This window comes from Natator depressus, chromosome 3 (genome assembly GCF_965152275.1).
Source record: "Natator depressus isolate rNatDep1 chromosome 3, rNatDep2.hap1, whole genome shotgun sequence".
Classification (NCBI taxonomy): Eukaryota; Metazoa; Chordata; order Testudines; family Cheloniidae; genus Natator; species Natator depressus.
The window spans coordinates 56,946,985-56,961,966 of NC_134236.1; the positions used below are offsets into that span (position 1 = coordinate 56,946,985).

At 39.2% G+C, this 14,982-nt stretch overlaps 1 protein-coding gene across 1 annotated transcript in view; it reads right to left on the reverse strand.

The window, feature by feature from the left end:
* COL9A1 (collagen type IX alpha 1 chain) overlaps positions 1-14,982 on the reverse strand; it is a 104,141-nt gene that overhangs the window by 56,102 nt on the left and 33,057 nt on the right. The window contains exons 13-19 of the mRNA XM_074947920.1: positions 10,537-10,560; positions 10,194-10,247; positions 6,954-7,007; positions 2,860-2,892; positions 2,701-2,757; positions 2,098-2,151; positions 544-597 (exon numbers count right to left, since the gene is read on the reverse strand). Coding sequence (XP_074804021.1) covers positions 544-597; positions 2,098-2,151; positions 2,701-2,757; positions 2,860-2,892; positions 6,954-7,007; positions 10,194-10,247; positions 10,537-10,560 — 330 coding nt within the window. The remainder of the gene's footprint in view (positions 1-543; positions 598-2,097; positions 2,152-2,700; positions 2,758-2,859; positions 2,893-6,953; positions 7,008-10,193; positions 10,248-10,536; positions 10,561-14,982) is intronic.

Below are 14,982 nucleotides of genomic sequence, written 5' to 3' on the forward strand. Positions count from 1 at the left end.
TGAGAAGCGTGATCTCAGAGCCTAAGCTCCAGTCCAAGTGAGAATATCTACGTGGCTATTTTTAGCACCATCACACAAGCCCAAATCTGTAGACCTGGACTCTGAGACTCACTGCTGCAGGGCTGTGTTGTTATTTGTTTTGTTTTTTCAGTGTAGATGTACCGTAAATCTCAAAGTTAAGCACACGTATATGTCTTTGCAGGTTTAGGGCCTCTGTCACCAAAATCATGCACAGTGAGGCCAGAAAAGCCCAGTTCAATCATCTAGTCACCCCCCTGTGGTTTAAAAAGTAATATAAGACAGACCACACATTATTTACAATGTGAAAGCATTACAAGAACCAAGCCATGAGAGCAGAAAAGGGCATGCTGTGAGGTTTTACTATGCACACTTTTAAATATTTTTACCTTTATTCACAATCAGTGTGATATTATTATTAAAAGATAGATGTGTAATATTATTTCATGTCTAATTGCTTATAAATAAACAGATATGGTGACATGAAACAAATTGATAGTGCTATTCAAAAAGGAAATACTTTACTGGAGGGCCTTGAGCTCCGACATCACCTATGACTCCCTGGGCACCTTCCTCACCCTGGAAAAACAAAAGAAAGAAAGCTGAAGCAAATCCATACCAGGAAAGGGAAAACACTATCAGCATAAGAGTTATCACTTCTTACTCACTGAGCCCTGTCAACATGCTCTGGGTTGAAGGAAACCCAGCACAGACACATTTCGTGCCCCAAAGAGCTTACACTTAACATTAGACAGATAGTAAATTAAGGCACATAATACATTGGCTCATTAAATGAAAGGGCAATTGCAACACAATTCAACTCTCTCTGTATAAAAAATTGCAGACTTCTTTCTTTGCTGAATTACTGTTTATAGGCTTCATGGAAGAAATGTGCTCCAAGAAGGAATATGAATGAAGATAAGGAGGTCATTTTGCTCAAGAGTAGCAAGGGTATGTTTTATTTAAGCTAAATCGTTCCATTTTTCTCAAAGTTAGTATTCCCAGGTTTGTTCAATCAGATTTTAAAAAATTGTAATGAGGTTTTGTTTGGAGTCTAAAAGCTGGATGTGTATGTTGACAGCCTCACATGCAATCCAGCATTATCCTTCTGTGTTGTTATTATCAAACCAATACTGTGCCTTATTAATCCAGACACCTTCCTGGTGACCAGGTAAACCCTCCCCCACTTTGCCCCTGTATGCTGTTAGAGAGCAGAGCTACAATTCTCAGTGCTAGGCTGATTTACAAGAGGTTGGTTCTGGGGCACAACAAGGATTTGGCAACTCTTATAGCTCAAGCATTCTGAAAAGTGGAGGGACTACTTCTGAGAAGTTAATATTCTTTTCATTGTATATATGGATATGGAGCCGGGGATTATGGCACAAACTTTGTTCCTTGTTTTTAAGGTAGTTTAAGGTGCTAGATTGCCTGCCTTGGAAAGAGAAGTCCTCTGTGGACCAAAAAGTTTCAGCGTGGGCAAAGGTAGTGCAAGGTTCCCCAGATTTCCTCACAAGTATCCAACAAGCCCACTCCAGATGAATTATGTTTTTAGGTGAGAATGTAGTTCAGTCTTCAAGCGATTCAGTCCTTGGCCCTTTCCTTCATCTCTGTTGTGGTTACTTATACCTTTCCCTCCCCCATCATGTACTCTTTTCCCCCATGCTGCCATCTCCCTTTGCCCTCTCTCTGCTCAGCTGTGCCACCCTAAGCATTCTCTAGTCTCCTATAGACTTTCTGCACTTAATTCCCAATTTTTAACATTAATAAATACTGGTTTTATTGTGCAGTTAGTTCAATAATAATTATTCTGATGGTCAAAATGAAAAGTGAGAGTGCCAATTTCTGTGTGATAATGAATGAAGAATAGGGGGGATGACTTAGCAGACAATGTGCTGATAGTGACCCAAATGCCATACAGGAAGTGGGCTCTCAGTTCTTTCTGGCAGAACTATCAATAATTTTGATGGATTCTAACAAGATGACTCTTTTTGAAGTATAGGCTAAACTGGCAGTTATTTTGCTACCGATCATTGCCTTCCATTAAACTACTGCTAGCCCATTAAAATACTGTTATCGTACCTTATGACCTTGTTTTCCTGGTTCACCAGCCTCTCCTTTTACTCCTTTGTGACCCTAAAATAAAAGAAATAAAAAAGAGTGCAGACAATTTATTTAGAATTTGAGAGATCCACTCTTCCAACATAGCCTGCCTACCACTCTCCAGGCGTACCTTCTGTAACACCTCCCCAACTCCAGGCACACCTAGACACATTCGGAAATGGGCTGTAGTGCAACCTTCAGAAAAACCTAATCCCAGATCCAGTAAATCAGTGTGTCCAACACTGCACTAGTAATCCCCTCATAAGGATAGTATCCCCATAAATCAGACAAAAGAACATAAAAGAAACTAAAGTGTGAGTCAAGAAGGTGCTTGTTTCAATTTGACATTCTGAGGCCTTCTATAAAATCAAAAGGCTTGGAGGAATACCTAGCATGTCTGAAAGTTTGGGACTATAGATGCTTTGGAAAGTGATCTCAGAAATATCTTGGCACCATGCTTTCTGGACAATATAATGGGAGACCCAATGGCCAGGAAGTCCCCACCCCAATCAGTGATTCAGCATTGTAGTCTGCATATCTGCAGTGTTGATGCAACTAGTTTAAGTACATCAATTCTCTTACCTTCATTCCTATTAGGCCAGCGTGTCCTGGACGACCAGGTGCACAAGCATTGGGACACTGAAAAAGTATCCACACATTGACTTAACAGGGATAAGAAACTTTAAAAGGTATATTGTGGTTTAAGATTGTATTTTTCAAAAAGGTGAACAAATGTCTTACCAGTGGATCTCCTTCATGCAGCCCAACTGTTCCCTAAATTTGATGAAAAGGTTCAAAGTTAGAAAGAGAACAACAGGAAAAAATGACCTTGTCTCATACAACAAAAACCACGCCTGACACACTTCAGTGTAGGAAAGCAGAAGATATAGAAATGTCAGATAATCTCTGGGGCTGAAATCCTGAAAGTGCACTTAAACACCTATGGCGGGCCCGTGTCAGCTGACTGGGCTCGTGGTGTTCAGGCTCTGCAGCTATAAAATTGCAGTGTAGATGTCCAGGCTTCTGCTGGAGCCTAACCTCTGGGACCCCTGCAAGGGGGAAGGGTCCCAGAAGCCGGCCTCCAGCCCAAACCCGAATGTTTACACTGCAATTTTACCGTCTTGGAGCCCAAGCCCTGCGAGCCCATGTCAGCTGACATAGACCAGCTGCAGGTGTTTGACTGCTGTGTAGACATATGCAAAGGGAGCTTTATTTAACTGTTATAAATTGCAAGCGTCTGTATGCAATATTCTGCCCTCCATCTTGGATTTGCTTTTCTGAAAAGCAAAAACTCTCTTTGTTTTTAAAACATCACGGATTTCTTTTAAGTACCAAAAGCCATATGTGAGAATTAGACTAAAGTAATACAATACATATTTTTGTATAAATTCAGCCTAATAATCACATATGAACTCAGTGTATCCAGAAACATACCATATTTTTCTATTAAATATCAACAGCTGCATCTGATTTAGTAATACTATGTATTAAATGTTCCCATATCTCATTTGGCTATGTAGTCCAGTTGCACCACAGATCTTATGTTATGTTCTCAGCAGAAGTATTTCTACATTGTAATTGACTGAAAATTGTTTTCAGAGTTGGGGTTCTTAAAGAAGTTATCTGGGTAAATGAAACAGATGAAGGCAAACTTTCTTACATTCTGATGATTATTTAATACGGAACAAAAACATCTCCTTCATAAAGACAAGACTTAATTCTTTAGAGAAAAAAAGGATCCCTCTCGCAGCAGAAGAGTTGATAGACAATTCATGATTCTATCAGCCATTGGAATTGCAAGTTAGAGATCTGTGTACAAAAGGGATGCAGTCAATAGAAGATAAATGAGTTTCTTAGGAAATGGTCTGGCCTTAATGGGAATAGGAGAGGATCATGGAGTCTACTGAGGGAAGACTGGGGAAAAAGTTAGGAAGAAAGGTAACTACATGTGAGCAAGACTGGGTTCATGGAAGGATCTGGCAGTCTGTTATGGAGAGGTGTGCCTTCTGTTTGAGTAGGGAAGCACCGTGAGACTCAGAGAACTGATGAGCTTTCATGGAAGCACAAACATTTGGGAAAGGTTGGGGGTAGTTTGGTGGAATATAATGGCCTTAAATGGAATGGGAGTGGCGCACTGCAGTGGTGCCTGAGGGGGATGGAAGCGTCAGTGTAAAAATAGAAGGAGCAGCAGAGCCTGGTGTAGTTTGTTGCTATTTATTTCCTTGGTATTTTTCTCAGTTTTATCATTCATGGCGACTTCACATTTTCTAGCAACTTTCCATGGAAAATGAGATATAGCCCCAAGAAAATAGCATCCCTGTATTGCTGTTGGGACAGTCTAGCAAAGGGATAGTAGAAATCCCTTTACTAGAATCCCTTCCCTTACAGAGAAATTAAGATGACACGCTCATTTCCTAGATGCCAGGTGTGTCATTCCCCAGCATGTGCTCTGTCTGCCAGATGACGATCTGCCGTCAATTGCACCTCTCGCAAATTAAAAAACTGCAAAGGTAAATGCATAGTACAAATCCCTCCTCTCAAAAGGCCCACAGAGGAGAGTCACAAAAACAGTATTTGGAAACATCTGACGCTCTGACTAGAGATGTACTGGACTACAGCGCCAACTTAAGAATCTGCCCCCTCCTTTGTAGCTCCAGCCCCAATCCTACACAGTAGACCCAGGTCCCACTTGAAGTGGTAGTGGAAAGTGAACCACCCTCCCAGAGAGGCAGGGGAAGTGGCAGAAGGTGAGCTCCCAGTAGTCAACCCAAGAGGCAGGGTGTCTCTGCTTGCATTGATGGGCTAGGCCCACAGGACACTTCTCCTCCTGATGCACAGAATCCTCTGGTTGGGTGCTGTTGGTGGGACTAACCAGAGCAGTAGGCCTTAGCGTTAGCCTGAAACAATAACTCAGAGAGGTGTGAACTGTTATCTGCAGACTCCAGCAGGCATCATTGCATCCATTACACTAGGTTTACATTCCCAAACTTCTCTTTGCAACCATGAGGGCTAGAAACTTACTTTTTTAAAAATGAAAGCTGAGATTCCGATGTCATCACATGACTCTACAAGCTGGGCCTCTAGACATGATCTTTTAAGTGCCTAAGCCTGAATCCAGCCTTGCTGCATCCCTGAAGTCCTTACTCAGTCTTTTGACTTCAGTGGAAGTTTTGCATGAGCAGGACATAAGAACATAAGAATGGCCATCCTGGGTCAGATCAATCGTCCATCTATCCCAGTATTCTGTCCTCCAACAGTGGCCAATACCAGGTGCTTCAGAGGGAATTAATTGAACAGACAATCATTGAGTGATCCATCCTCTGTCATCCACTCCCAGCTTCTGGCAAACAGAGTCTAGGGACACTCACAAGATGGCATTGCATCCCTTAACATTCTGGCTAATAACCATTGATGGACCTATCCTCTATGAACTTATCTAATTCTTTCTTGAACCCTGTTATATTTTTGGCCTTCATGACATCCCCTGGCAATGAGTTCCACAGGTTGACTACACTGTGAGAAGAAATACTTCCTTTTGTTTATTTTAAACCTGCTGCCTATTAATTTCATTGTGTAACTTCTGGTTCTTGTGTTATGTGAAGGAGTAAATAACACTTCCTTATTCACTTTCTCCACACTAGTCAAGATTTTATAGACCCCTATCATATCCCCCCTTAGTTATCTCTTTTCCAAGCTAAAAGTTCCCCATCTTTTTAATCTGTCCTCATACAGAAGCTATGCCATTCCCTTAATCATTTTTGTTGCCTTTCTCTGTTACTTTTCCAATTCTAATATATCTTTTTTGAGATGGGGTGACCAGATCTGCGCACAGTATTCAAGATGTGGGCATGCCATGAATCTATAGAGAGGCATTATGATATTTTTCGGCCTAATATCTATCGCTTTCCTAATGGTTCCTAACATTCGGTTAGCTTTTTTGACTGCCACTGCACACTGAGTGGATGTTTTCAGAGAACTATCCACAATGACTCCAAGATCTCTTTCATGACTGGTAACAGCTAATTTAAACCCCATCATTTTATATAGAGAGTTGGGATTAAGTTTTTCAATGTGCATTACTTTGCATTTACCAACACTGAATTTCATCTGCTATTTTGTTGCCCAATCACCAGTTTTGTGAGATCCCTTTGTAACTCTTAGCAGTCTGCTTTGGACTTAAGTATCTTGAGTAGTTTTGTATCATCTGCAGACTTTGCCACCTGACTATTTACCTCTTTTTTTCCAGATCATTTATGAATAGGTTGAACACCACAGGACACAGTACAGACCGCCGGAGAACACCACTATTCACCTCTTTCCATTCTGAAAACTGACCATTTATTCCTACCCTTTGTTTCCTATCTTTTAACCAGTTACTGATCCAAAAGAGGATTTTCCCTCTTACCCCATGACTGCTTAATTTGCTTAAGAGCCTTTGGTGAGGGACCTTATCAAATGTCTTCTGAAAGTCTAGGTATACTACATCTACAGGATCATCCTTGTCCGCATGTTTGCTGACCCCCTCAAAGAATTCTAATATATTAGTGAGGCATGATTTCTTTTACAAAATCTGTGTTGACTCTTCCCCAACATATTGTGTTCATCTATCTGTCTGATATTCCTGTTGTTTAGTATTGTTTCAACCAATTTGCCTGGTACAGAAGTTAGGCTTACCAGCCTGTAATTGCTGGGGTCGCCGCTGGAGCTTTTCTTAAAAATTGGTATCACATTAGCTATCCTCCAGTCATCTGGTACAGAATCTGATTTAAATGATAGGTCACACAGGGACACAGCACTTATCCAAACATTAGCATATATTAAACATAACCACTTACTCTGGGGCCTGGGGGCCCTGGTGGGCCTGGAGGACCTCTCTTTCCAGCATCACCCTAATATTTTAGAATACATTTAATTAATTCCTGGCAATGATATACACAACAGCTGTATATTCAGGCCTGCAGCAACTAAGGTGAGGCAACCACAAAAGGACAGACTAAGCAACCAATCTTAGAACAGTAAAACTCATATTTCAAGAATACAGGTCTGGTTGTAGAGTATAAGGAAATAAACTTAACTCGAGATGGCTGTGAGATTGTATTTGCTTGTATCACATGCTTGAAGTTCTCCTAAGAGAGTGGAGTAATCCTCAAACATGTGACTTATTTTTATTATTCAAGCGTGTGGATGCTATGATGATGGGCATGATAGAAAATCCTAAAATAAATAAAGATGTGGTACATAAGGTGTCTTCTTGAATAACACCAGTCATCTCTTTACTTCATATAGAGCACCAGTATCATTGGTACTAATTTAATAGGGAGTGAAAAGATATCACATGACATATGCCATGAAATGGCCATTTTCTGCACGATAGAGGTCACAACAGAAATTTCATTTGAACGGTAAATTTCATTTGATTTTGTTTAATATCTCCCAACGAATTCAATAGAATGACATATGAAATAATACTGTCAAGTACTGTAGTATGTAATATGTTTGGGAGGCGATATTTTACTATGTCCCATTACTTGTGGAATTCTCTGTTGTTCCATTTCGTGCATGCCATAAGCTTCTGTTCTAGTATAGCTATAGTCAGAAAAGTGATTGTGTAAACCAGACACTCCCTTATTTGATCTGTTTGTGTCTTCGAGGCATACCTGCTTTAAGGACAAGGGCTTAATCCTGTACTGTGAAGCCAATGGGAACTCTGCAGTTGTCTTTACTGGAAGCAGGAGCAGGCCCCAAACCAAGATTTTACTCCTGTTGTCACTGGAGGACCAGTACAGTATTGAAAGTAATCTAGAGCCTATTCCGCCTCACGTGTCATCCACAAAATTGTCAGCTAACTTCTGAATAAAGAACCTTCATCACTGGAGAGGATGTACAAATCAGAAAGAGTACAACTAGATTTTTGAAGCCCAAGCTGAGAATTACAGCTTTGATTTACAGTGCTGTTGTACTCATGTTGGTCCCAGCATATGAGAGATACAAGGTAGATGAGAAAAGGAGTACTTGTGGCACCTTAGAGACTAACCAATTTATTTGAGCATAATAAATTGCTCAAATAAATTGGTTAGTCTCTAAGGTGCCACAAGTACTCCTTTTCTTTTTGCGAATACAGACTAACACTGCTGTTACTCTGAAAGGTAGATGAGGTAATACATATTATTGGACCAACATCTGTTGCTATCAGGTACACGTTTTTGAGCTGCACAGAGCTCTTCCTCAGGTCTCGGGAAGCAGACATGCTGCTTCCTTCCCCAAACCTGAATAAGAGTTGTGTTCTTATTAGCTTATTAAGCTCCTGATGAAAAGCTTGTACCTTCCATCAACAGAAGTTGGTCCAACAATATATATTACCTCACCTACCTCATCTCTCTAATATCTTTTGATTTATAAAACTGAGAAAACTTGATATGGAAGTAAGTGAAAGAAAATAATTCAGTAAAAATAGCACTGTGGGAGTTCTGTATCATTTTTCTGACTACAGTCTTACTTTAAATCAAGTCTTATTGCTTCTTGATTGGTCTCACCTTTTAACTATGTTCTTATTTGATATGACTGACTGTAAAGTGTTTTGAGAGGTTAACACTGAAGTTAAATCAACTAAGAAAATGGCTGGGATGCTTCATTAAAAAAAAATTAAAATGCTATTCCTTACTTTCTTTCACAACTGAAAGTGTAGCTTTGAGTCTTATTTCAGTGACAAAATATGAAGCAAAAATTAGACAACATGCTGAACCTGCCCTTAGTAATATTTGCGTGGTAGCCACCACTGTGGAAAAGTGCATAGGAGGGCAGGGATGAGGGACACCTATTCACTGGTCAGAGTATCTATGTAAACAGTGTCAAATAAGCAGTTCCACGAAAAGGGATAAAGTAATTTACTCTTCTACCCCCTCTGACTCCTGATCCAGGGACAAAATTATGACTGATTTACAGTTTATTTTCTGGTCTACCTAACGAGTGGGTCACCTCTGATTCCGGTAAGAGTGTAACCCATAATGTCTCTAAACAGCTCTGAAGATATGAAATATAAGTGCTAAGTGCTCAGGAGACTATAGGGACTGCTCCATCCTCATGGCTTTGTGAATGGATGGGATGTATTTAAATTGTACAAACTAGCCCTTAATCTCTCTCTGTCTCAGTTCTCCTTCTGAAAATGGAGATAATAGTAGTTCCTGACTTCACAGAGGTGTCTAGGGGATAAATTAATTAATTGTGTTTGTGAGGTATTGAGATAGTCTGGAGATCAGTGCCACAAAAAGGCTATAATTAAAGAGAAAAAATCCTTAATCAGGGCAAGGTTGGGTTGATGTGCAGTAAATGGGGCCACACTGAATGATGAGGATCAAAAGAAATATTGAACAACTGCCTTATTCACTGACATCAAACAGGGGTCATGGGGAAAACCAGTGTGTGATCATGTAATAAAAGATTTTAACATAACGTAAACACACCAGGGGCCAAAGTTAACATTCTACAGCCAACCTTAACTTTGCCCTTTCCTAATTTTTTTAGTGACTTCCTTTGCATCCTTAGCATTCTTTTTGTGTGTGGAATATTGTATGAAACACTTCATTCTGTTAAAAAGAACAGGAGAACTTGTGGCACCTTAGAGACTAACAAATTTATTAGAGCACAAGCTTTCGTGGGCTACAGCCCACTTCATCGGATGCATAGAATGGAACATATGCATCCAATGAAGTGGGCTGTAGCCCACGAAAGCTTATTCTCTAATAAATTTGTTAGAATCTAAGGTGCCACAAGTACTCCTGTTCTTTTTGTGGATACAGACTAACACGGCTGCTACTCTGAAACTTCATTCTATTATTACAGATGGTCGTATTTTTGTGCTATTAATTATTGTTTATTTCTGACAAGATTTCCACCAACCTGCTCCTCCTCCTATAATCCCAGCAGGAAAAATAATCCAATGAAATACTTATGAATGTTTTTGTGGTCTCCTATCCTAAACCATGTTTGGATGGTATAATAATTATATTTCCTTCTGCACAGTGTCTTTCAGCCAGTGAGAAAATGCAAATTACTGGCAAACATAATGCAGTACTCACGGATGGACCAACACGGCCTACTTCACCAGGAAGTCCTGCTACACCAGGGGGACCCTACAATAGCCACGTAAAAGAAAGAAATATATATAAATTATTTACAGTCATCTGTATGATAGAGATCTCAGTACACAGGCAAATATCTTCCCAAAGCAACTGGAGATAAATTATGCCCTCAGAAACACATCTGTGCACCCAAAGGACTAAAATGGTCTAAAATGTTAGTTGTAAAACTATGTAGGAATAGATACAGAACATCAGGACCAAAATTATTATTGTCTTTTTATTTTATTACTTTGATTTGTTATGCAATCACAGTCTGTAGCATGTATAAAATGATACTTACTGCTGGTCCAAGCTTCCCCTTACCCTGAAAAAAGAAAAATGTGTTGAGCAACTATTTATGGTTTCTGACATTTAATCTTGTTGGATGCCAAGAGTAGGAACATGTAGGGTGATCAAACACAAAATTGTGACGGTTCCTTCAATGAATGAATATTAAAACATTACTACCCTCACGTTTGATATAACTGAGCAGGTATTTCGGCAATTTTAACAGATATTCAACATCTAGTATAAAGATTATCATGAGATACTTAATATCAGCAGACAAGTACAGTAATTTTGTTTGACCAAACTAACCTGCAATACAAAAATATATGTACTGCCAAAGGAATGAAGAAACTAATATTAATAGGTTTAGCTAGTTATCAAGCATTGAAACCTATGTCAAAAGATACACCTTGATGACACGTGAAGGAAGTGGTCATTTCCTTCTCCATGAGTAATGGTTAATAATAAAGTAGAAAAAGATTTCAATTATTTCAAGGCCTTCTTAAGTCCCTTAAAGCCATTAAACCACCACTGTTCTTGCTGAGCAGGGGAAGCAACGAGCTGCTCCTGTTTACATTTACTATCAGTGTTGTTCTTGATTATTTTAATCAGATATGTCCCAGCAACAAATGCTGTTTTTCCTGTTATGTATAATACATACTCCATAGCAAGTTTCAGCCCCAATCCTGTAAAGACTTAAGCATATGCCTAACTTTATGCAGGTAGATAGTGCCAATGAAGTCACTGGGACAGTTCACATGCAAAGTTACACACATGCCTGAGTCTCTGCAAGATCAGGGACTGTGTTAGGAAATTAACCACCTGGGTTCAGTGGAGTTTAGAAACCACAGAATATTGTGCACTGACTGTAGTTTCCAGAGTAGCATTAGAAGAACTTGCATAATGAGGGAAGAATTTCAAACATATTGATAATCTAATATAATTTCATTTTACTCTTTTAATGAGAAGTAATAAATAAACTTTTCTTCCTTGCCTACACAACTTACATTTCCATCTGCTGTTATTTAACTGCGTAATTTAAGTCTTGCACGGTTTAACTCAGTGTGTTCGAAAGATGTTACATGATAAATCTAATGTACATTGTTTGCAATACTGAACACTGGGGGAAGCCTAACTATTTTGTGTTTGTATGAAATTTGCCCTCTACTACTCACATGCTGACAGCACATATCTTGCAGTCAGGTTCTAGATCATAATATAACCACCCTCCAGAGAAAAGAAAACACTTACCTGACTGTTTAGTGGATTCCCTTTAAAAGTTTCCTTTTACCTTTTTAAGGCTAGAACATAACTCTGAGAATGGTCAGACCTGTAATACCTGACCTACTGGTAAATAGGAAACTTTTTAAAGGCACCACTGTATGTTATTTAATCAATTGTGCCTCTAGGTCAAAATTTTAGTTGAGATACTGTAACTAGCTTTCGCTCAACATGTACCATTTATGTAAGGGTACTTTTGAAAGTGTCTCTAAATGCTGTGTAGTAGCTGGCAGGCTGTTCAGTGAAATCATGCTTCTATTCTGCCTATAAGAAGGAGGAGGATACATACTTAGGGCACTGGAGCAGCTGTCCCCATATGGATCCTTCATTTCATAGGGCTACCCTGTTAAATTTACCATCCAAGAATGGTGCATAGAAACAAGATGAACGGAATGTGTTTTATACTGATTTATGTTGTGCTTTTTCTAAACGAGGCAGTGCTTCACTTGCCACAATGGCAGAACCTCTGAAATAGATCCCCCGCTAATTCACCAACCTTTGTTGCAGAATTGAATGATTTCTGGCTTTTGTGTGTCACCTCTCACGAGCAAGTGTCCACAGAGCAAAATGGAGTTGGCTTAATTCAGCTGAAGTCAGGCCAGATTTATACCATTCTCACTATGATCAGAATCTTGTCCAATGTCTCCTCAGCACAGGTGGTGCATGGTGGAAGTTAATGATTTGAGAGGTTTAAACAGGGGAATTCTCAACAGTCAGATGCTGAAAACGTGAACTCCTGTACATACACAAAATGTGACAAACAAAATACCTATGGGTGAAGTTCACCCAGTTTTAGAAATAATATGAAAATATGCTAAATACTTAGGGTGAGATTTTTAAAAACATCTAAGTGACTTAGAAGCACAACTCCCATAGACTTTCAATGGCAAATATGCTCCTCTGTCACTTAGGTGTCTCTAAAAATCCCTCCTTTGTGTTTGTGTGTGTATAATACAAACACACACTATTATATAACATATTTATAACCAAATAATCAGAATAGCTTACCAAATATTTGTCATGTACAGTGAATGTACAGTACAAGGAATCCTGTCTTAAGTAAATACTTAAACTGCCTTGTATAGAAGCAGTGGTCTTTAACAAAAGATAGTGCAAAACTGTACTAGAAATCTTGAGGATACTTTAAAATGGTTGTTTGAGACAGGGAATGTCTAGTGGAGTAGATTTCATTGTATTTGATAAAAATGTATTACATATTAATGGAAAATATGATTTTTTTCATGTCTTTTAATATTGGCTAATTACTATGGAAACTTTGGGATCTATTTTGCTGAACAATATCAGGAAGCAAAATCTAATTTGCAATCAGGAATTTTATACAAGTGTTCAAATTTCCACTATTTCAGTTTCTTATTTTGTGATGTACAGTACATTTTTCTCTTACAGTTATGTTACAAGTAGCATCTGCATATCATATCTTGTATATCCTGCTTAAATTTGTTTTCCTTCCTCTTTAAATATGAGCAATACTTTTCACAGATCTGCAAGAAATGAAAGTGATACTTTGACAGGCTAAATATGGTCCAAACAGCCTCTGCTGACTTTAGATAACTCTGTGAACATCAACAATTTAAAAAGTTGTAGGACAAGCAAATCCTCTAAAAAACTGTAACTGCTAAAAAAATGTATCTCTGACATATTCTAGCTTTGAGAGGCCTTATATGTACACTGTAGCTGATAGCCCAATCTCCCTAGACCTAACCAGAGTAGAGAAATCCATCTATTTGGTGACGTGGTTATCTGAAGTATTGCACTAATTTTGTTGAGACGAGTACACAAAAGAGAAAAGCAGAAGATGAAAGAATAAAAAGGACTAAAGAGATGGGGGGAAAACATTAGAAGAAAAAATGGAAAAGAAAGAGAGGGAGGGTCAGAAGAGGGCCTGGAGAAGAAGAGAAACAAAGAAAGGAAAAATGGATATGAAATATTATAAAATTCATTTCCTTAAAATTTCTATTGGGACCAAATCCTGCAGTTTCAATTTGGACAAAACTCCCATTGGACAAAACTCCCATTGTTCAACGCAGTGGCAATGAACAGTAGTAACCAAGGTGTCTGATTTTCAGTTAGTGCACAGCATTTCAACAGGTTCAAGTGGCCCTTTTTGTGAGAAAATAAGTCTGTGAATGAGTAGCTGGGGCTACTCTGCTCACCAAAGGCCACTGGCTGAATCCAGTGCAGAAAACCAGCCCACAAAGACAAGTGCATCCAGATTTTCATCTAACCATCGCAACCAATATGCCTTTTTTGTAGCATGTTCATTGTATTTCTGATAGCTGAGGTCTAACAGACCAACCCCAGGGTTTCAGGAGGCTGAAACATGAAACAAGACCAGTATGTGCTTCTCAAAATATGCCTGCAGATAAGAATTAGAGGCCCTCCTTATTCCCTGGTTTATAGGTTAGGTTCCATGAGGGGGGAAGAGGAAGGGATAGGAATCAGTTTAATCTCACTAAAGTCAAGATCACTAGTATTAGCTTTTTTTGGAGAATTTCAGTAATTTCCCTATTCTCTCTAGCATGCAGTCCCATTCACTCAGCGTGAAGCTTCCATGAATGTAATTCCCCAGAGAGATTTATTCTGAGCAGAACTCTTTCTATCTGGATTTGGCTCTTTCATGCTAATAACCATGGTGTCAGATCACCAACACCGAAGTCCTCCAAACACTGTATCCTTTCCTAAAATCTGGGGCTCAAGAGTCTCATTTACTAAATGGATAGGCAATTTGCTCTATCTTGTTTTACCCACCCACAATGAAATGATACTTTTCAATAGTATCAGCAGGTGTCTCCAGTACATCCCTCTTTCCTGGCCATAAACAGTTCCTTTTACCTGAGAATTACTAATATTTGTGTTCTAGGTCACAACTTTACACACATCAGCCATCCCACATTTCAATACTAGTGATACCTGTTTCCTAACCACACTACCATACATGTCCTACATGGCATGCGCAGTACAGCTTGCAATGCAGTAAAAAAAAAATCAATCACTACCAAGGCACACTGGAGTGGATCACTAGCAGCTAGAACTGCAAAACAGTGGCCCATAATCCCACTGATCACTTTTACAGCCCCCAAATATGGTTTCTAATTCACTCTCTTACCACGGGTGACATTCCTCCACAATGTGTGTGCATGTGAAAAAATCTGTGTTC